The sequence below is a fragment of the Phyllobates terribilis genome, unplaced genomic scaffold, assembly GCF_046119375.1.
Source record: "Phyllobates terribilis strain yellow unplaced genomic scaffold, ASM4611937v1 Scaffold_3__8_contigs__length_932513732, whole genome shotgun sequence".
Classification (NCBI taxonomy): Eukaryota; Metazoa; Chordata; class Amphibia; order Anura; family Dendrobatidae; genus Phyllobates; species Phyllobates terribilis.
Window position 1 is genome coordinate 724057563 of NW_027362763.1, and position 23091 is coordinate 724080653.

Below are 23091 nucleotides of genomic sequence, written 5' to 3' on the forward strand. Positions count from 1 at the left end.
GTTTTTGCTATGTATACCCACTTTTCACATGTAAAGCGCCATGGAATAAATGGCGCTATAATAATAAGTAATAATAATAAACCGTCCACTTATATAGTCATCTAACTCTGTTACCGGCGAGTGTGCAGAGTTCTAGAACGTTACAGCAGATCGGTCCTGAATACGTTCCGGCACTTTTAGCTACACATGCTATACTTCCGCATTTTCCCCTCGGGTATCTTTTCCTTCCAGAGTCATTTTATAAAGACACAAAAACAACATGTTTATGGAAAATAACTCGCATTAGCTTCCACAATGGAGCTTCGTGAAATAAATTGTTTCTCCTCATTTACTTTACATCAGGGATAGGCAACACCTCGCCGGGTGCTTCCACCAAAATTGTGGAGCTGGGATCTGTGACACCACTATGTCCAGGATCACTGTGACCATGTCAAGAAAATGGGAGACTCGACAAGATCCGGAGTCTACTTTGTGCACGAGGCCGGGCTTGTGTATTGTGTCTATGTAATGTATATGACCCAAGAAGCATCACAATAGTGAGAAGCTCAACAGCGCCCCCTGTGGCCAGATTAGAAAATACCATTTTGAAATTGGGGCCTTTATTCTAGGATTTTACTTACATCAAGCACTATCCCATAGAGGCGGTGTTATTAAACTATCTTTGACTTATATAACGTAGCATTTTTTGACTCTGCCGATATTCAGCACACTGTCCTCAGTAGTGATTATGTATGAGCCCTTTGTAGTAAATACGGTACACCAATTAAATTGTTCCGGTCACATTACCTTAAAGCGACGGCACAGAAATAAATTCATAAGAATAATAAAACACAACACAGAATTTAATTTAAAGAGGTTCTCAATCTTTGGAGACATTTTTTTCTTACTTAAATGCATGTGTTTTTTTTTGCTAAAAATCATTTTTGGAATTGGGTTTCATAAAAAAATGTTGCTCCATTTGCCTTTTATAGCCTCCCATGTTGTACTGTTTATTGCTGGCTGAAAAATGAGTTAACTGAGGATCCATCAGTGAGCTCATTCTGATGGTCCAATGAGTTTGAAACTCTTTTAACTGTCTTTTTGAGCTCCTCTCAGCTGATTTATAACCTTAGACCACATCAAAGTTGAATGTACAGGGAAAAGAAGAGATAGTACAAGCAAAACTGCAAATTTTTTTAATGATTGCAAAAATTATTTTTAGCCACAAATACCAGCATTTAAGTAAAAAAAACAACAACTCTTTAAATAAAGTCTCCACCAATGATCTATTTTATATATGTCTTGTCACAATGGACTGGATACATATGTAGATCCCTACGGATATATCGTAACTATGAAGACATATAAATGTGCACTATAAATTTAGTTGTTCAGTTGCAGAGCTGCACAGCGCATCTCCATTGACGGAATAGTGGCTGCGGCCGGGTTCTGCACATCGGCCCTATAGTGATATCAGATGTGCAGTACCGGCCGCGGCCACTATACAGTCAACAGAGCTGTGCAGCTCCGCAACTGAGCAGGTCTGGCCGCCAGCGACACCGAGAACAGCTGATCTGCGGGTGTGCCGGGTGTCGGACCCCCACCTATCACATATTGCTGACCTACCCTAAGGATAGGCCATCATTCTTAAAGTCCCAGACAACCATTGGGATTTTATGGCAGTACGGCTTAACACATGCAATACACAGAACAATATCAGGCTGCTGATGAGGAATAATTAATCATGGAAATTGGAAAGTGAAAATTTCATGTTAGTGACAACTGGATTTAATATAGGACCAGCTGTGAAAACGCTGCACTCACTACAGCAATATTAATCACCGACAGATGATACAGAACTGCAGACAAACACATTCAGATTTCAACACAATCCATTTGTATCTAGGATGAAGGTCGTCACCTGGTGAAAGTGCTCATTTATAAAGGTAGATTCCTGCTCTTTTTTGATCATTGAAAACCTTTCCTATAAGCAAAAGCTTAAAGGGATGTTCCAGACTTATTAAATTATAGTATTATCCCAAAGAAAGATCAATGTACAAAAAAATCCTGTGCTGTACCTCCTACCCCCAGGTCTATCATTAAGTCATTGACGGTGCTTTGGTCTATGTTTGTCTACAGAGCTGACGTTATATAACCAGCACTGCAGCTAATCACTGAACTCAGCAGCTCTGTTGATGTAGTTGGTGTGAGATGCTGAGCTAAGTGATTGACTGCAGTGCTGTCAATGTGACGTCAGCTCTGCAGACAAACAACAGAGATTGGGCAATGCTGGGCCAGGGAAGGGGAGGTAAAACACAATTTGTTTTTGTTTTTTTTACACTAAACTGTACCTGAGGACAATTAGCTTACTGAAAATTGAAAATCACTTTCATTTTCTCATGTTGGGAGAAGTTCCTGTTTAAAGAAAAATTGAAAGGAGGGTTTGGATGTGACATTGACACATATACATACCAAAGCCCTACAACAGACCAGAACCTGAGTCATGTGAAATCGACACATATACAGTACATACCAAAGCCCTACAACAGACCAGAACCTGAGTCATGTGAAATCGACACATATACAGTACATACCAAAGCCCTACAACAGCACCAGAACATGAGTCATGTGAAATTGACACATATAAATACCGAAACCCTACTGCTGCAGCATAAGACAGTGCATGATTCGGTTCATCAGTGCAATTATGCTGCTGGCCCGTGACGAACCAAACATCAGGAGTGCACTGCCCTCAGCAAGCAGCAAGTCGGGAGGCAAGGGAATGCTGCACTCCTGAAGAATGAACATGAAAATAACCCTTCAACTCAGTCTGCTATGTACAATGTTACATAGAGGCTGTGGAAGTTCAACAGAGCATGACAAAATATTTTTTGCTGCTTTCATATGAAAAAAAAAACTTCTTACACGGCCACCGTGTAAAATCGCAAGCATGAAAAAGTACAACGAGGCATTACATACTTTTATTGCAACCTTGGTATTGATCGGTACAAAACAGTGCTGTAATACAGCGGAATGCATGACCCCGAGAAGAGCATGAATTGAGCACACCTACATTTTATTATTGGGGATGAGATGAAGTATCCAAAACAAAAACCATTACACATAACGCAATGCTACCTGAATGTTTCAGCCATAAAAAATATTTCCTGAATGAGATGGAAACTCCTATAATTCCCTCTGGTGCAAGCAGAACATTTTAACAATACTAGATTTATAATCAAAGTGATTTTTTTTTATCCTCGTTTAGCCACAAGGATTACTGAATGAATGGTTTTATTTCGTTTTTTTTTTTTTTTTTTAAAAAGGTAAAATTAATCTGATGTCTGATCAATCATGCCCACATTAAATAACCAATTTCCTTAAAAAAAACTACAAATAAATAAATAACATATAGATTAAATAAAAAATGCAATATTTTAAGACAAAATGTTTTAACTTGATCCAAAAATGCATATACCTCATATAACTTTAATGGTCCCTGAACGTTCAGATAACTTAGTCTCATCTGATAGATAATGTGATAAATAAATAATGTGCAAATCACTTAGCCTAACAATTATGTTGTTTTATCACTGAAAAAATCACTCCAAGGTGCTGACCTCTTCTGTGTAAACGTACTGCTCACTGCCTGTTGTCAAGTGTCATCGGCCTGATCAGCAGAGAATCTGACATACATTACAGGAAGTGAGGGCAGATCTTTTTCTGTACATGAAGTGTTAAATTGCCTACATACTGTATCAGACAGGTGGGATTTTCACTCATGGACGGGGAGGCCATTGAGCAGTAGCAGGAACAATGCGTTCTGGGAAAGGAGGTTCCTGCACTCCAAGTGCTAGACAAATCTTGTTGAAGAAAAACCACCGAAAAAGAGTAGACAGCAAGGTACCGAGCAGGGGAATCAGGACTTTTTCTGGATGCATTAGACTGCTATGTGCAGTTTACATTTAGTGTGGTCATCAAGACCATGCTTTTCTACAGTGAGGATTTAAATAGTACATATCATCAACCTTTGACTGCACTTTTTATTTAATAAAAGAGTGGGTAGCCCCAGATTGGTAATTTTACTAACTATAAGTTAGTATCAAAACCGTTCATAAGTGCCACTAGCGCCTCCGGAAAGGGTCTGATTGTTTACCAAAGCCAGGCCTGAACTTTTCGGATTGTTGGATCTCGGCATGCAAAGGTACTCTGTATCTTGCAATGGTGGGTATTCTACTAGTTTTGTTATAGTCTCACACCATGGAGCCGTGCCTTAAAGGCATTGTCCAGGAGTAGTAGTGTTATAGTATGCCACAGTCCTGTGCTAAAAGATTATTACATACAGCCTCCAGCACAATATACACTTTTCACACCTGTATGTCATTGTAAAAACTATGTTGTATTCTGCCAGGGTTTATAGGGACCACGAGGGTTGCGGATCTGTCAATTTAATAATGGCTCTTTCTGACATGTGATATATATGGTCATCACATGTCGGGTGAGAGTAAAAGCTCCGCTCCATACATGCTGGTTGTTGGCTGTGTTATACAGCTGGTATCAGCCTCTAACAGCAGTGATTGGAGCTAGCTCCGTTCGCTACTGTTTAATGACTTAAAATGTTGCTGTAAAGCTCTGTTAGGGGAATTTAAAGAGGATGTCCACTACTTTATCATTGTCGACTTATCCTTAGGAGAGGTTATCAATGTCTGATTGGCATGGGACCGACACCCAGCACCCAGGCTGATCAGCTGTTCTCGGTGTCGAAATTCACTGGCCAGAAGTACTCACTTGCAGAGCTGCTCCGTCTTCTGTTAGTGGCTGCGTACTACACATCCGCCTCCTATTGAGTTGAATAGGAGGCGGATGTGTAGTACCCAGCCGTGGCCACTATCAGAAGATGGCCAGTGAGTATTTCAAGCCGCCGCCACCTAGAACAGCTGATGGGCGCAGTTCCCAGGTGTTGAACCCTGACCGATCAGACATTGATGACCGATCCTAAGAATAGGTAATCAATGCTAAAGTAGTGGACAACCTCTTTAAGTGAAGCGATCACTTGACTTGACTGTTCTGACGCAGGATGCCGGTGAGCTACCATGGCAGTCAGGGGCCTTCTAAAGGCTTCTATTGCTGCCATCTTTGTACTCCCTTCGGGAGAACCTCGGACAAATGGAGGGAGTGAGAGCGCAGCAGCTTAATAGTAGCTGTTGATTGGCTGCAGGGCTCACGTGGCATAGCAACCTCACATGAGCCCTGGGAGACCTGGCGCCAACATCACTGAACTGGTAACCGGGGGTGAGTATAGGGCGTTTTTATTCTATAGGGGGCGCTATTTTATTTAAAAAGGGGTTGTCCAGGTAGTGGACAACCTCTTTTAAAGTCTTCATCACAGACAATTAGAAATACCAAAACTGTCTTTGGTAGCCAATCAGAGTTGATCTTTATTTTCTAAAGTTCACTGGAATGAAAATAAAAAATGGACTCTAAATGGTTAAATGAAAGCCGGTATGTTTTGGCTCATAACTTCTTTTTGAGGACTAGCATGTTGGATATGTGATCATACAACAGCCTATTTTTATTTTATTCTGTAATCAAAAGATTAAGATTTCATAAAATTTTTGAGAAATAATTTGAGACATACAAGCACAAAGTTGGTTTAAATTAGCAAAACCACATCAAAGTGCTGAGTATTTCTTAGTTGGGAGAGGAATCTAAAGCTTGACGGTCCTTTATATTCTTATTAAACACCAGAAATCCAGAGCTGCGTGATGTGCCACAAGAGACATTAAAGACTTATTTCTGTCTTCTTGGGAGAAAGAGCATTGTTATGTGGGAATCTATCTGCCTCAAGACTCTTGGGACAGTTTTTAGAAACAGACTAACATGCAGATTTGTGTCATACGAATATGGGATGGCAATTTTTTTTTATTTTTTTTTTGGGGGGGGGGACATACAACAACATCTTTTGGTATAGAGCCAAATTGGGTCTACATGTAGACTTAGACTCTTTCTTCGTTGCTTTATTGAAAGCTTCAAAGTCTACCTGCCAACTTTGAGGAGATTTGATGGTGGCTTTCCAGAAGAAGAGGTGACATCTGGATCATTTGGTAAATCACCGAGGAATGGCAAAAACCTCTGAAAAAAAGCAATGCTCCCCCAATCCCTCAAACTTTTTTCACTGGCGTGACATCAAGACCAAAAGTCCAGAAGAACATTCAGGAATGAGGCATAGATGGTCTGCGGGAAACGAGGGCATGTGTGCCAAAATTGTGCTCTATCTGGTGCCAAATTTTGAAAAGTTGACAAATATATTTAAAGCAAAGAGAGATTCCCCACAATTCTTGGCACTGATGGGCCATGGCTTCACTAGTCTATGGCCGTCGAGGCACAAGCTTCACTTAGAACTGGCCATTGAGGTCAAAGCAAAGGAAACTTTGAGAAACCAAATTGTTTAGAGGTTTTCTTGGACACATATAGCCCATATTATCTTTGTGGGTCTTCTAGTCAGGTTCTAAGAGTTGGACCTTGACAACTAATCATTGATGGCTTATTCTAACAAAAGATAGTACAGATAAAGATAATAATACAGATTGTTTTTATGTTACTTAGTACCAGGAATCATACACTATCATGTCTTGTCCATTATAGTACTAAATAAAGCATTTTTTAGGAGAATCGGGAGGACTAAGATTTCCAGCTCTCTTCATGCCTTTCTATGAACATCTGGTGAAATTATGGTTCATCTCCCGATTTGCTAAGTAATCACAGCATAAGAAGAATTTATAGATTTTGTAGAAGACAGTGCCTTGTCAGTATAAAGAAGCCAACCATATCATGGGAATAATAGCAGTACCAGAGGACACAAGAGCTGGTACCTGTTTGATCATGATCTTATAACAGTGGACATAGGGTTGCATCTGAACAGGTCAGTAATTTAAATGTTGTAAAAAAAACGTAATAGCCAATCAAATCATCAGAATGAGGATAACAGCGGGAGATGAATGTGTTGATCTTGTAGAAGACAGTGACCTGACCTCTATAATCAACCAACTTGGTGCAGAAAAGTAGAATCACTAACATCCAAAATCTACATAAAATAGTTTATGCAATTTCCTCACATGTCATGGACAGATGTTTATAATAATTCTCAGCATTTACCCTCTGAGGATACATGAAGAGTCATGTTTTGTATGAGGGTAAGCAGACCGAGTGCCAATATACAGAGGCGTGGAGGCAGTTGCAACACAATACACTTTAATTGCCACAAACATTGATGTTGACCCAGATTTCTTACATTTGTTAGATATTGCTTGCAGGCTATATGTACTGTAGGGTCTAGACGTAACTGAAATGTGATGTACATTCACTGCCTCGAAGGGTTAATTCAATTAGCTCTCCTTATATATAGCTATGAAAGGGTTAAGCTCTATAGTAATTCTTGACATCTACTTGGTTTATGATTCTTCACTATAACCAGCGGAAGCCGCAACCATTAACTGGTTTGAATAAACTTTGTAAGAATTTGGAATTTGTAATTGCAGTAAATAGTGACATCTTTGGCTCGGATCTGGCCAGTGATACTCTGACCACAAATAAATATCTACAAGGACCAATGAATAATTGAGGAGAACACAGGGTGTTGGAAAACACAGGAGTGTTTTTCTTAAAGGGAGCTTATTTACTGTCCGAAAACTTTAATATATGCAAATATAGTTATCATTGGTGGCATATGGGGGATATAAGACTGTCCTTACATTTCTGGCTGGTAAATGTGGAGCTCAGTGTCTTAACTGGACTCCTAGGAGCCCTGGGACAAATTTGGACCAGGACCCCCACCAGCATTTTGATCAGATGGACGGGCCCCTGTAATCATGTCCTATGTACTGGCCCCCATTCTGTAATATTGTCCCCATCTTGGCCCCCATTCTGTAATAATGTCTCCCATCCTCTAATAATGCCCCCCAAGCTGTAATAATGGCCCCCCATCCTGGTCTTCATTCTGTATTAATTTCCTCCGTCCTGACTCAATCCTAAAATAATGTCCGCTATCCTGGCCACCATCCTGTAATAATGTTCCCAATTCTGTAATAATATCCCCTGTCCTAACTGACATCCTGCAAAAATGTCCCCCGACCTGGCCCCATCGTGTAATGATGTCCCCCATCCTTTAATAATGTCCCCCATCCTGGACCCTATCCTGTAATAAAGTCCTCAGTTCTGGCATCCATCTTGTAATAATGTACCCTGTCCTGGCCCCCATTTTGTAATAGTATCCCCCATCCTGGACCATTCCTGAAATAATGTCCCGTCCTGTAATAATATTCCCTATCCAGTAATAATGTCCCCTGTCCTGGCCCGGATCCAGTAATAATGTCCCGTGTCCTGGCCCCCATCATGTAATAATGTACCCTGTCCTGGCCCCCCATCCTGTAAAATGTCCGATGTCCTGGCCCCTTCGTTTAATGTCTCACGTCCTGACCCTTTATTTAATAATGTCCCCATCCACCATGTGCAGCCTCTTTTTCCTGCTTCATAGCCAGCATAGGGAGGTGGGGTTATGCATGGCAGTGACCTCCGCCGCCCACGAGAGACAAGCTGGCATCAGCTGTTGACCTCTGATTGGCTGGCAACCTATATAGCTATTGTGGTGCAGGGAGCCGGTGGTGCTCGGTGCTGCAATACATTTCAGCTCAATGTGCGTCTGAGGATGAACATTCAGGTGAAAATGGCACCTATGTTTGTGGGAACCTTGACAGCAAGGACCGGGTTTCATTCACACACCTCGGCCTTTGAGTGTTTTTTTTTCTCCTAATCATCCTTTAAGATGCTGGAACTTCCTTTACCTCACTTCCCATTGCATTGCTCCACCCATTGCCCAAACTAAAAGCCAGAGGAAAGGAGGAGAAGAGGTAAAGCCGTGCTCTCCCTTCCTATAATCCGTCTTGGCACCTCTCCTGCTAGAGACGGATTACACTTGATGATAGGCAGTGGACAGAAAGTTGGACAGGTGAAAGCTACTTAGCGGCCGGTACTATCGAGTGATTTTTTTTAGAGATAAGAAAGCATAACTTTTAAATAGTGAAATAATGTCTGAAAGTACAATGACCATTTACTAGGGTTGTGCAGGGATAGAAAAGGAACAAAACAGCAGCGGAGGTTGTGTGGAATTGCTGCTAAGCATCATTCACTTTAATGGAGCGGAGCTGCAATATCTCACGCAATCCAGATGTGGCACTAATTTTTGAAGAACACCCCGTTGATTGATTCTCTATCTCCCCCCCCAAAAAAACACCTTATTTGGTTCCAAAAAGCTTGTCTGAAATAATAAAAAAAAAACATTGAAAAAAAAATTACACATTCCACCCTTTTTTATATTTGTAGACAATCTCTTTATTTAGCTCCATCTACATCTTCACCAACACCATACATCCAGGTGCATCTCACTAAATTAGAATATCATCAAAAAGTTAATTTATTTCAGTTCTTCAATACAAAAAGTAAAACTCATATATTATATAGAGTCATTACACACAGAGTGATCTATTTCAAGTGTTTATTTCTATTAATGTTGATGATTATGGCTTACAGCCAATGAAAACACAAAAGTCATTATCTCAATAAATTAAAATAATTAACAAAAAACACCTGAAAAGGCTTCCTAAGTGTTTAAAAATGCCCATTGAGTCTGTTTCAGTAGGCTCCACAATCATGGGGAAGACTGCTGACTTGACAGATGTCCAGAAGGCAGTCACTGACACACTCCACAAGGTCCCAGAGTTCCAATTTTCATTTGGAAATCAAGGTCCCAGAGTCTGGAGGAAGAGTGGAGAAGCCACAATCCAAGCTGCTCGAGGTCTAGTGTGAAGTTTCCACAATCAGTGATGGTTTGAGGAGCCATGTCATCTACTGGTGTAGGTCCACTGTGTTTTATTAAGACCAAAGTCAGCGCAGCCGTCTACCAGGAAATTTTAGAGCGCTTCATGCTTCCCTCTGCCGACAAGATTTTTGGAGATGGAAATGTATTTGTCCAGCAGGACTTGGCACCTGTCCACACTGCCAAAAGTACCAATACCTGGTTTACAAACAACAGTATCACTGTGCTTGATTGGCAGCAAACTCGCCTGACCTTAACCCCATAGAGAATCTATTATAGAGAATCTATGGGATATTGTCCAGAGGAAGATGAGAGACACCAGACCCAACAATGCAGACGATCTGAAGGCTGCTATCAAAGCAACCTGGGCTTCCATAACACCTCAGCAGGGCCACAGGCTGATCGCCTCCATGCCACGCCGCATTGATGCAGTAATTGATGCAAAAGGAGCCCCGACCAAGTATTGAGTGCATTTACTGAACATACATTTCAGATTTTAAAAGCATTTTTCAAGCTGTTGTTATAAAGTATTCTAATTTACTGATATAATGACTTTTGTGTTTTCATTGGCTATAAGCTGTAATCCTCAACATTAACAGAAATAAACACTTGAAATAGATCACTCTGCTTGTCATGACTCCATATAATATACGAGTTTCACTTTTTGTATTGATGAACTGAAATAAATTAACTTTTTGATGATATTCTAATTTTGTGAGATGCACCTGTTGATGATTCCAGAAAGCTTGTACCTAGGTGGAGGTTTCTGGTTCCATACAATTCACACAATGCCTGCCTTCATGATGTGTAATTCACAGATAGTTGCATAATGTACAATGCAAATGCAGAATAAAAACTTTAAATAGATGTTTGCAAAAAGTAAACTGTTTGTGCCAATCATTCAAACCTGGCCAAATGGGCATGGCACGTAACAAGACAACAGATAATGCAGGTGTAGAATTCCAGCAATGCAAACAAGTAGAAACAGGCTTACCATGTGCATAAGACCCTCGTTAAAATGTTCCATTTTAATTACTTAATTTCCAAGAACGTGATACATTTTTATTATCCCAATAGGGCGCAGTCAGACGGCTGAATAAATCGGACCAAGATCGAATCATAACGCTCGGACTGGCCGGCGGCTATACTGACCGAGCGTGAGATCTTCATATATTTTTATGCAGCGGTCACACTCGGGTCGGGAGAGCCGCAGCCAGTTCGTGCATTGTATTCAGATCTCGGTCCAATTTACATGGCCGTCTGACTGCGCCCTTATACAGAATAAGCGTCTTTAAATAAGGTTTAAAGTTTGGCAAAAAAACCCCGACTTTTCTTACCTATTAAAGGGTTTTAGCAAGATTGGAAATTATCCCCTATTCATGGAGTAGAGGATAACTTTTTGATTGCTGGAGTCCCGACCTGTAAAATCCCCACTGATCCCGAGAATGGAGCTCTGAAAAGCCCTGTCAGAATGGAGCGTAGATCGAGCATGCTCACTTCAACTCCATTCATTCTCAATGCGAGTGCTGGGGACAACCGAGAGCTGCATTCGGCTATTTCCAGAGGTACTCGGCTATCTCCGGGGGCACCACTGCTTTATTCACACAATTTTGGGATCGTAGCAATAATTGTTGGTGGGATTACCTCTTCCAGTGAACCATTTTGCTGGGAATTCCTATTAATAGTAGAATTTATAGAAACAGAGGGAAGGTCTAAACTTAAGGACTGTCATTGAAGTTGACTTATTAAGAGTCTACATAGAGATTTTGCAGTAGAAGAAGAGTTTATATCTCACTTTATGACCGAGTCCAATGATTTTTCAACCTGTCAAATGCAAAATGCAATTAAAAGCAACATTAATCATATCCAAGGCATTATGCCAGAACAATCCCTGGCAGTGCCTACCTGAAACTGGCATGCTCTGGGCTGTTCTCATTTATGAACAACAGTGGAGAAGAGTGTAGAATATCAACAGGATTAAGGGTACAATAATGGGAATATTTCATCATGTGCGGAGCCCTTCTGATTATATCATCACAACCGGAATAATAACAAATTAACGGCCACTTGCACGGTTGAAACATGTTGCTTCCAGAAACAAAACAAGACATTGCCATGGAGAAGCTCCCCGATCCTGAGCAAGTCAAAGGAGGACAACGCAAAATTTTTCTTGTGTTTTTGGTAGTACGAAAGCAGTGGATAACCTTTATGTTCGTCTCAAAATATCTTAACATCTTCCCTTCCCAGGAAATAATAATGTATAATGGCGAGGGTGCAGTTTGATGGAGCAGGCTCAGGAGCTGAGACCGCTCCTCACAGAACAGGTGCCAACTGTGTTATACGGCCAACACTTGCCTCTAACAGAAGTGAACAGAGCTAGCTCAATAAAATGCAGGTGTTTTACCGCCACATTCCCGGTGGTCCATGCTTTCAGCCCACCAACCCTCCTCAGGGGGTTGCCCAATGGAGTCCGTCGTTGCCATCTTGGAGCTCCTGTGAAGCCCAGCTAAATGAGATTATGATTTGTACTATATACTGTACTACATACTGAAATACTTTGGTATTGCAGTGTATTGTACAAGCCATCACAGCTTCAAGTCATCTAGGGGGACTTAAAAAAAATAATAAAGTGAAAAAGTAAAAAAAAGGTTTTAAATATATTAATAAAAAAAACTAAAAATACATGAAGGTTTGAATTCTCCCCTTTTCCTCATCCAAAAAAGAAGATTTTTTTTTAAAAAAAGCACATTTGTTATCAACATGTCTGTAAAAGTCCAATGTATTAATATATAAAATTATTTTACGCCACAAATGATAAAAAATCGAAACACCAAAATTGCCATTTTTCGGTCACTGCTCTTCTCCAAAAGATGCAATGCAAAGCGATCAAAAGGTCAAATGTACCCCAAAATGTTAAAGCAATAACTACCGTGCATATTAACACTGCAGACAATCGCTGAGTTGATGCAGACGGCACAAGCCACTGAGCTCAGTGATTGGCTGCAGCGGTGTTGTGCAATGTAGTCATAATGTCATTGTTGAAGCAAAAACACAGACACTGGGGCAGAAGCAGAGAGCTGGTGTTGGACCCGGGGAGGGGGGGCAGGATATGATTTTATTATTTTTACACCAATAGTGGCAAGAAATGTGAAAACGGAACCATAGTCGGCCATTTCTGGCATGGAAATAGAAACATCCCCATGACGGCCCGCATACATTGTATGTAATCTCCCCCTCCATATATAATATACGCACACATCTCCATACAGATCCAGTTATAACAGATTTCCTCCCGCTCTTTGGTCCATAGTGTCTATTACAGACAGTTTTGCGTCTACTTACAATTCGTGGCTTAAATGGCGGCTTGATTTTCCTCTGCTCTAGAAGTACCCAGTCAATTTCTTTGAAAAACGGATGCTGTTTAATGGCTTCTTCTAGCCCCTGGGACGGCACACATCCGAGCCTCTTGTTGGGATTCTTCGTCATAAACTATGAAAAGAAAACATTTCAATCATTAGTTGCCGTATACTGGTTTTCATGGTAAACTCTGGATGATATAGGGGCAAACACCCTGATTCCAGCGATGTCTTACTGTAGTTTCAATAAAATCAGTGTTCTATCAGCAGGAGATTATCACTACAGGACTAGGTGTCTCGTGCCTCCTAGTCCTCCTGCTCTGTATAACCCCATCCCCATCACTGATTGGTAGCTTTCTGCCTATACACCGTGTACACAGAAAGCTGTCAATCAGTGGCGTGGACGGGGTTATACAGAGCTCAGCATTCAGAGAACTGCTAGATCTTCAGCAGAGAAAACTTTTTATCAAAACTGCAGCAAGCAGCCCAGTAAGAAACACATTGCTGAAATAAGGGTCTCTTTCCCTACATTATGATGCTCTCGGATTACATAGCACAGATTCTCTTAAAAAAATGGACAAGAAATATTAAATCAAGAAGATTGTCTTTTCAGAGAGGAAGAGGACTAGAACTCTAGTGCCACCTACAGGAAGAAGCAATCCTAAAAGTCAATAGTGACCCTTTAACGAGCCTTATCACATAACTTAGGATATAAGCCAGAACCAGAAACTCAGTTTGCAGACACTGTGTTTCGGGGTACTGCCCTTCGTCAGTGCAAAGTGTGAGTTCCGGTATGGCTGCGTGAGAGGCATCAGACCGGTATCTAAGGGCTAACAGAGTGACATGTAAAGCATGTCACAGTGAGGAGACTTTTAAAGCCGCAATGCTCCTCTGGGAAGTATGCAAATTGTCTCTTCAGAGAGAAAGAGGCTTTAAAATTCTCCTCACCGTGACATAAGTAACATGTTGCTCTCCGCAAGGAGAAATGTTACCCCTTAGATACCGGTCTGACGCCTCTCACCCAGCTAAACCAGAACTCACACTTTGCACTGAGGAGGGGCAGTACCGCGAAACACAGTGTTTGCAAACTGAGTTTCTGGTTCTGGCTTATATCCTAAGTTACATGATAAGGCTCGTTAAAGGGTCACTATTGACTTTTAGGATTACTACTTCCCGTAGGTGGCACTAGCATTCTGGTCCTTTTCCTCTCTGAAGAGACAATTTGCATATTTCCCAGAGGAGCATTGCAGCTTTAAAAGTCTCCTCACCGTGACATGCTTAACATGTCGCTCTCCGCAAGCAGAAATGTTACCCCTTAGATACCACTAAAATAAGAAGAATAATTAAAAACCTGCACTTTACAACACTCAATTTGGCAGTGGCGCTGTGCTAACGTCACGCCGGGATTCTGCTGAGCATCACTTCCTTGACCTGAACATTGCAGGAAATGTCTACATCCTAAAAGGCGATGACAATTCCAGTGAAGCCGGGCTACCATTTCTTGCTGTCATACTAACCTGTAGCCTAGGATAGCTGAGACCTCCGAGAAAGCAAATCAGCAGAAGGACGGACGGAGATGTGAACATAGTTCTTCAGGCCCCTATTTACGGCCTTATAATGTGCATATTGATTATTGCTCTATTGCATTTTTATGTAGCTTAATAAATAATCGTTTTTATTTCCCTCTTTTTCATTTCAAGTGATCACGTAAAATGATGACCAGGCATGAAGTTTCCATTCAATCTACAATTTATCGATAGACTCTGGAAGTCTTTCGCCTCCTATTTTCCTACGTCATGATAGGACCAGTGCAGAAGCGTTAATACTGCTGAGGCAGAAAGAAATTCTTTGCGACAAATGTAAATTTTGCATTGCAAAAAAAAATTAAAAAATCCACCTTAAATGACTTGTTTCTGGCTGAAGTCAATCCGACCAGTGTCTGCTCGCACAATGTAAGGAAATCAAGTGTTCCAAGTCGAATCCCTTGTTAGCATTCTCCAGTAAACTGCACAGACGCCTTCCAGCTTCCGCTGCCTTTCCTGTGCTGCACAACAACATAACTGGCCTATGTGACTTGGATCACAGAGTGACCAGCTCCGCGGCTATTAATAATAGGGAGACAAGGGATTTCTAGGATTCGCAGACGTTTAATTATTTTTTCATTCATTTATTTAATAAATATATAATTTGACCAAATGCCTCCATCTGATTAGTACTTAAAGAGGTCGTCCACTACTTTATCATTGATGCCCTATCCATGGAAAAGGTCATCAATGTCTGATCAGTCAGGGTCCGACACCCGGCACCCCCGCCAATCAGCAGGCCAGAAATACTCACTTGCGGAGCTGACCGTCTTCTGATAGTGGCCGGGGCTTGGTACTACACATCCACCTCCTATTCAAATCAATAGGTGACGGAAGTGTAGTACCATGCAGCTGTCACTATCAGAAGAAGGAGCAGCTCCGCAAGTGAGTATTTCCAGCCACCGTCAACGATAATAGCTGATTGGCAACGATGCCAGGAGTCGGACCCTGACCGATCAGACATTGATGATCTATCCTAAGTATAGGCCATCAATGATAAAGTAGTGGATGACCCTGACCGATGAGACATTGATGACCTATCCTAAGTATAGGCCATCAATGATAAAGTAGTGGACGACCCTGACCGATCAGACATTGATGACCTATCCTAAGTATAGGCCATCAATGATAAAGTAGTGGACGACCCTGACCGATCAGACATTGATGACCTATCCTAAGTATAGGCCATCAATGATAAAGTAGTGGACGACCCTGACCGATCAGACATTGATGACCTATCCTAAGTATAGGCCATCAATGATAAAGTAGTGGACGACCCTGACCGATCAGACATTGATGACCTATCCTAAGTATAGGCCATCAATGATAAAGTAGTGGACGACCCTGACGGATCAGACATTGATGACCTATCCTAAGTATAGGCCATCAATGATAAAGTAGTGGACAATCCCTTTAAGACTTTTCCAACACCTTCGATTGCCCTCTTCATAGACGTTCCGATGCTCAGATGTAATGACAGCTTTCCAGTGTTAATTAAAGAGAATGAAGCGCTTTGGATAAAAATTACTTTAGATTTCCCTGAGACCAGAAATTTCACAAGCTACAAACCTGAAGATTACATTGTAACTTGGCGTATACCCAAACCCCAGGAGTCCTAAATATTCAATGACTTTAAATCCAGAAATAATCCTCCTGTTTACATGCTCTGTGCATCATTGCTGTGTTATTCTGTCCACACATCAGAGGTCATATTTACTTGGATGGAAAACATTTCATTTTCCTTAAAGGGAATCTGTCATCAGATTTTTGCTACCTAATCTGAAAGCAGCATAATGTAGAAAAAAACAACCTGATTCCAGCGATGTGTCACTAATGGGGCTGCCTGCTGTAGCTGTTATAAAATCACAAATTTATCAGCAGGTGTTTATCACTAGAGGATTAGAAACCTGCTGCTAGGTAGTCCAACCCCCCCCCCAGCACTGATTGGCTGATTTCTTCCTATGCACAGTGTACACAGAAATCCGCCAATCAGTGGTGTGGGCGGGGTTATACAGAGCTCAGCATTCAGAGAACTGATAGATCTGCAGCAAATAAAGGGAGTTTAATCAAAACTGCAGCAAGCGGCCCAGTAAGTGATACATCGCTGGAATCAGGGTCTCTGCCCCTACATCATGCTGCTCTCAGATGAGGTAGCAAAAACCTGGTTGCCTTTTGCTTGCCTGCATCTGTTTATGTGTGTGTCCCCATTTCTGCGTGTGTGCATGTCTGCGAGTGTGTCTGCGTGTGCGTGCCTGCTTGCTTGTGTATAATAGTGTGTGTGTGTATGTGCGCTTCTGCAAATGTGTGTCTCCACCACGTCTGTCTTTGTGCATGTCTGTGTGCTCTTCCGATGATTTATTATAGTTGGGTAGAGATGGGGAGAAATTTTAGGAAACAGTATCGTAAGCCATGGGAGGGGTAGGAATGGGCGCAGGAACAGAATGGGGAAGGGGGATGTATTAGGAGACGGTATGGAGAGTGGAGGGATGTGTGAGGAGACAGCATAGGGGGAATGTGAGGGGACACAACGGAGACTAGGTAGTGAGGGGGGAGGTATAGAGATGCAGCAGTATGGATGAAACAGTATGCTGAGGAGGGGTAGTGTGATGAAGAGGCGCATTATAGAGGCTGGGCCCTATAGGGGGGACACTGTGAGAGGACCGTGTGAAGAGCAGGACCAGTATAGAAAAGAGAACAGTGTAGAGGGCATGTAGAGTGGTACAGGGGTAGAGTGTGGAGTTCATATTTTGTGCAGGGAGTACTGTGAGAGTTAATAGTCTATACAGGGGCTCAGCGTAGGGCAGATATTTTTATTCAGGAGCATTATAATGACGCTGCTATCTTTAAGGGCATCGTGTTGGGATGTGCTGCAGAAGACCGGAGAAGATGGAAGTCTGCACAGCTGAGCTGTGGATGAGAAAATTCATCATGGCGTCTGGACAAGATAAAGACAAAAAGAAAGAACAACTTTAATCAGAGAAGACATCTCAGGTAAGATACCTGGATGTAAATGTTCATTTGTGATACTGCCTGTGTCTCATCAGTACTGTGGTTCCTGTATGGTCCGCAATCTGATGATGACTGGTAACAACAAGTCCCAGTATCTCCATTGTTAGGCCACAGCCCCACTATCAGTATTCAGTCAGTATTTTTTCTCAGGAGTGGGAGCTGAAACCAGGTGAGGAACAATCCGAGAAAAGGTATAATAGAAACAAGTCACCAATTCTGCATTTATCACCCACTCCTGGTTTTGGCTCCCACTCCTGAGAAAAAATACTGACCAAATACTGATAGTGGAGCCGTGGCCTTAAGGACATACTGGGAGTTGTAGGTTCATGCTATACAAAGGTATATGGGGTTGACCTGACACTACAATTGATGTACCATGTACTGATGGTGGTTCAGGTAATGTCTGCGCGTGTGCGTATGTCTGTGCATTTGTAATTATATGTATTTTTGTATGATGCGTGTATCTAACAGTGCATTGTGGTGTGTAACAACATTCATATGCTTGGGGCACATTTGCTAAATGGGCTCTTTCACATGTATTAGAGAATTCCATTTGTCTTTCCACATTTAGGACAAATGAAATTTTCTAACCCTGAGATAACTGTCAACATAGGGATGTGCTTTCATGGAGCGGGTCCAGGAGCTGAGCCTTCTCCATACCAGGCAGATGTCAGCTGTGATACATAGCCGGCGTCTGACTGTAACAGCAGTGATCAGAGCTCGCCTTGATTGCTGCTGTTTTAAGCATTTAAATGCCCTTGTCAATCACTGACATCGGCATTATATTGCACAATGGCCAATGCATGCACTCACCTGCTCCCATCAGCCCCCTGTGACACAGTTTTGAGTTGCTGATGGGTTGCCATGTGTTGCTGCCATGTTAGTCATTCGGTGAAGATCAGCCTGAAGTTGGGCTCCTTGGAAGATGTCACAATCAAGGTCCCGGGACGTTATTACAGCACGCTCACTTTGTAGTTAGCGGTGACTGTAATGTCTCCCTCCTTGCACTGACCCTATAACAGGAAGCGAGTGGTGGCAGGTAGAATAAAACATAATTTTCTCCCTGAAGCCAACACTTTTCCATTAAGCTGGCTAACCGGGCTTTATACCCTATTTACCTGCAGATTTACCCTATATCTGCAGATAAATAGTTTTCTAAAGGTGACAAGTTACCCTTAAAGGGACTCTGTCAGCACAGAATGACCTCTCGGTGCTTCACAGCGTGGCCAATCATGTAAATTCACCTTGCTACCTGCTTGTTTTCCATCATTCTCCACAATCTCCCTCTAATTTGATGGACAGCTCTGACTTCATAGAGCCAGACAAGGATGGAGATAGATGGAAACCAGCAGGTGGGAAGGTGTATATAAATGTTTGGCCGCCGTAAAGCACCAAGCGCCTATGCTTGGTATGAACAGTCATTCTGTGCTGACAGTCCCTTTAAAGAGGTGTCCAATACACTTGAAGGATTGCACTCCGACTCATAACATTGTACATAATGCACCCGGCATTATATATGAATATTATGCTGGCACGATCCTCCTCCAGAACTGGTCCACTGCAGGATACAAGCAGTTTGCATCCCACAGTGGACTCACTTGTGTGAAACTACCCTAAGGCCACGGCCCCACTATCAGTATTCGGTCAGTATTTTTTTCTCAGGAGTGGGAGCCAAAACCAGGAGTGGGTGATAAATGCAGAATTGGTGACTTGTTTCTATTATACCTTTTTTCTGATTGTTCCTCACCTGGTTTTGTCTCCCACTCCTGAGATAAAATACTGACCGAATACTGATAAAATACTGAGAGTGGGGCCATGGCCTAAAGGTGTTATCCAGGAATTTTGTTAAAGGGAATCTGTCACTGATTTTATGGTGTCCAAACTAAGGGTGACAAACTGGAGACAGATCCTCATAGCAAAATGTTGGATCACTCAGTTGTACCAAAATCTTGTATTGGATAGCGCCATCACACAATGATGAGTCCTGAATATTCACGAGTTCCTGACATTCTCCGTCCCCCGCTGCTAAATCAGTTTTAAAAAAAACCCTGTAAATCAGGTTTTACACGTAGAGAAAGCCGGTAGCTCATGGACATCAGCTAATGAAGTTTATTACAAATATGTTTAACATCCCTGTCCTTACATTATATAAGAATAACAAGTAACAAAACAGTTTATGGTAATTATAGTGTGGGCCCCTAGACTCAATTCCCCTGGTGGGCCCTAGGCACTCCAGTCCGACCCTGAAAAAAACCCATTCTATTTTGGCAACAAAAACGCTGAAAAAAAGTTACCGGCGTTTTTTTCACCACCCATTACTTCCTATGGGCGAAAAACCGCTGAAAAAAAACGCTGAAAGAAGTGACATGCTCTATTTTCCAAAAAAACATGCAAAACACAAAATCCTGAACAAAAAAAAAACCATGATGAATTCTGGAATCTCATAGACTTTGCTGGTACTGCAAAAGGCAGCAGAAAATTTGCATCAAAAAACGCTGAAAAAAACATGATGTGTGAAAGCCTAGGGCAGAATTCGCATCATCCTGTAGATGTGGAGTGTTTTATATGATTTATAAAGATGGAGAAAACATTTTGTTTTATCAATGAGCTGTGTGAATATCTGGCATTTGATAAATTCTTTTGGTTACTAATTAAAAAACATTTTAAATAATGAAGTTTTTGCACTGGGATCTAAAAGGGTTGTCAGGACACAAGATATTGATGACCGGGGCATAGGATCGGTGGCGGTCCCACACCAAGTACCCTAACCGATCAGCTGCTATTTGATCTGACTGTCGCCCAGATGTAAACACTTGGAACGGAGCAGGAAAGCACAACCCCATTCAATGCAGCCGCTGTCGGGTAATACACTTGTGTCAGACCCCCACTGATCTCATGTTGATTCCCTATTTTGTGGATAGATCATCGATATATTGCACACAGACAATCCCTTTAAGGGGTTTTCAAATTAATATCTACAGAATAGGTTATAAATTCTTAATAGTTGGGGCCTGGGACCCCGAATGACCATGAGAACAGGGGTCCTGATTCCCCATTCATTCTCCTAAAGATTGACGAGAGGGGCATGCTTACACATATTTGCTGGAATTACTAGAATAATTAGACAGTGTTGATTAATATACTGCACTGTGTGTATCATTCATAGTGGCTGCTATGGGGCTCGAGATCACAAGAGGGCGGGGTAATGTTTAAAAAAAAATTCTAATACATAATTAATATTTAAACAATTACATAAATAATAATAATAATAATAAATACCAGGGGCAAAACTAGAAAAGCCAGGGCCCTATAACAAATGTTTGATTGGGAACCTGCCCCCTTATCACCCGCAGGACTTTCTCCAGCACTCAGCATGCATAGGCGCTTTCAAATGGGGGCACAATCCTGATGACAGCCATTCAAAGGTTTGCTATGGCACTGTGGCTCTTCTAGTTACTCTCCTGGTGTTTATTATATTCTTTGTAATATTTTACATATTTATTATTAATTATTAGACTTTATATTTAAATACTATCATGGGAGCTGCCAAATTAAAGGGACAAAGCATCCTACTGCAATCTCTTTAAGTTAATGGACAGAAAAGAGATCATTGACTAATACAGTTCAGAGTAAGTCATGGACTTCTAAACTAGTAAATGGTAGAGAAGATACATATAGAGCTGCATGCTGTACAATCGAGCTGTCATGACTCTGCTAACTCTGCCTCAGTCTACACAGCAAAAATGGAAGTAAAATGCATAAAGCAGGAAATGTCAGTCTATTGTGTATGCTCTATGGGCTGGTAGGAAAACTGACATATTTAAAAGCTTTTAAGGATGATTGCAAAAATGATTTATGATAAAAGCATGCTTTTCTTTATTTCTTTTATTAATTCATTATTTTTCTTTCATTCTTTTTTTTCCTTCCTTTCTCCTTTTTTTCTTAAATTCCCTCTCTTTCTTTCCTTCTTTCAATTTTTCTTTCTCTCTTTCGTTTTCTTTCTATCTTCATTTTTCTCTTTTTTTTCCCTTTTCCACCTTTTTTTCTTTCTTTTTCCCTTTCTACCTTTTTCTGTCTCTTTCTTTTTTCTTACTCTTTCTCTCTAATTCTTTTTTTTTTCTCTCTCTCTTTCTGTATTTTTTTTCTTACTTTTTCTTTCTTTTTAAACATTACTATTGAAAATCTTACCCTCACTAAAAATGTACTAACAGTTCAGGGTAAAGGGTCATTACCATATTGTTAAGCAATGGCCCACATCAACAGGAACCAAATACTGACATCGGTGTGCCGGCTTATGATGTCACTGCCATGCGCCCGCACACCGATGTCAGCAGCTGGCCTCTGATTGGCTGGCGGCTGGCATTGGTATTACTGTGCAGAGAGCCGGTCTCTGCGCGGCAATACATTTCAATTGAATGTGCGTTCAAGGACACACATTCAACTGAAATAAAGCGCTAATGTCAGGAGCCCCTGGACAGCGCCACGATCGTCAAGGGGTCTATAGTGCCTGCGGGCCACATGTGCAGAAAGGACGCTGAGGAAAAGGAGGTCAGGGGAGAAGAATCTTTTTCTTTTCTTTTATGTGTATGTGAAAAACGGCACAATAGGGGACATTAGTACAATATGGGGACCAGAATGGGACATTACTATAAGAAGCGGACCAGGATGGGGCATAACTATAAAAAGGGGATCAGGATGGGGCATTACTATTAGAAGGGGATCAGGATGGGGCATAACTATAAAAAGGGGATCAGGATGGGGCATTACTATTAGAAGGGGATCAGGATGGGGCATTACTATAAGAAGGGGATCAGGATGGGGCATTACTATAAGAAGGGGATCAGGATGGGGCATTACTATAAGAAGGGAATCAGGATGGGGCATTACTATAAGAAGGGGATCAGGATGGGGCATTACTATAAGAAGGGGATCAGGATGGGGCATTACTATAAGAAGGAGACCAGAATGGGGCATTACTATAAGAAGGGGATCAGGATGGGAACATTACTATAAGAAGGGGATCAGGATGGGGCATTGCTATAAGAAGGGGATCAGGATGGGGCATAACTATAAGAAGGGGATCAGGATGGGGCATAACTATAAGAAGGGGATCAGGATGGGGCATAACTATAAGAAGGGAATCAGGATGGGGCATTACTATAAGAAGGGGACCAGGATGGGGCATTACTATAAGAAGGGGACCAGGATGGGAACATTACTATAAGAAGGAGACCAGGATGGGAACATTACTATAAGAAGGGGACCAGGAAGGGGAATTACTATAAGAAGGAGA

The 23091-nt window shown here is 41.6% G+C and overlaps 1 protein-coding gene across 2 annotated transcripts in view; it reads right to left on the reverse strand.

Moving 5' to 3' along the window:
• PRKCE (protein kinase C epsilon) overlaps window positions 1-23091 on the reverse strand; it is a 465721-nt gene that overhangs the window by 12573 nt on the left and 430057 nt on the right. For both annotated transcript variants that reach the window (XM_073672057.1, XM_073672058.1), the window contains one exon: window positions 13193-13339. In XM_073672057.1, coding sequence (XP_073528158.1) covers window positions 13193-13339 — 147 coding nt within the window. The remainder of the gene's footprint in view (window positions 1-13192; window positions 13340-23091) is intronic.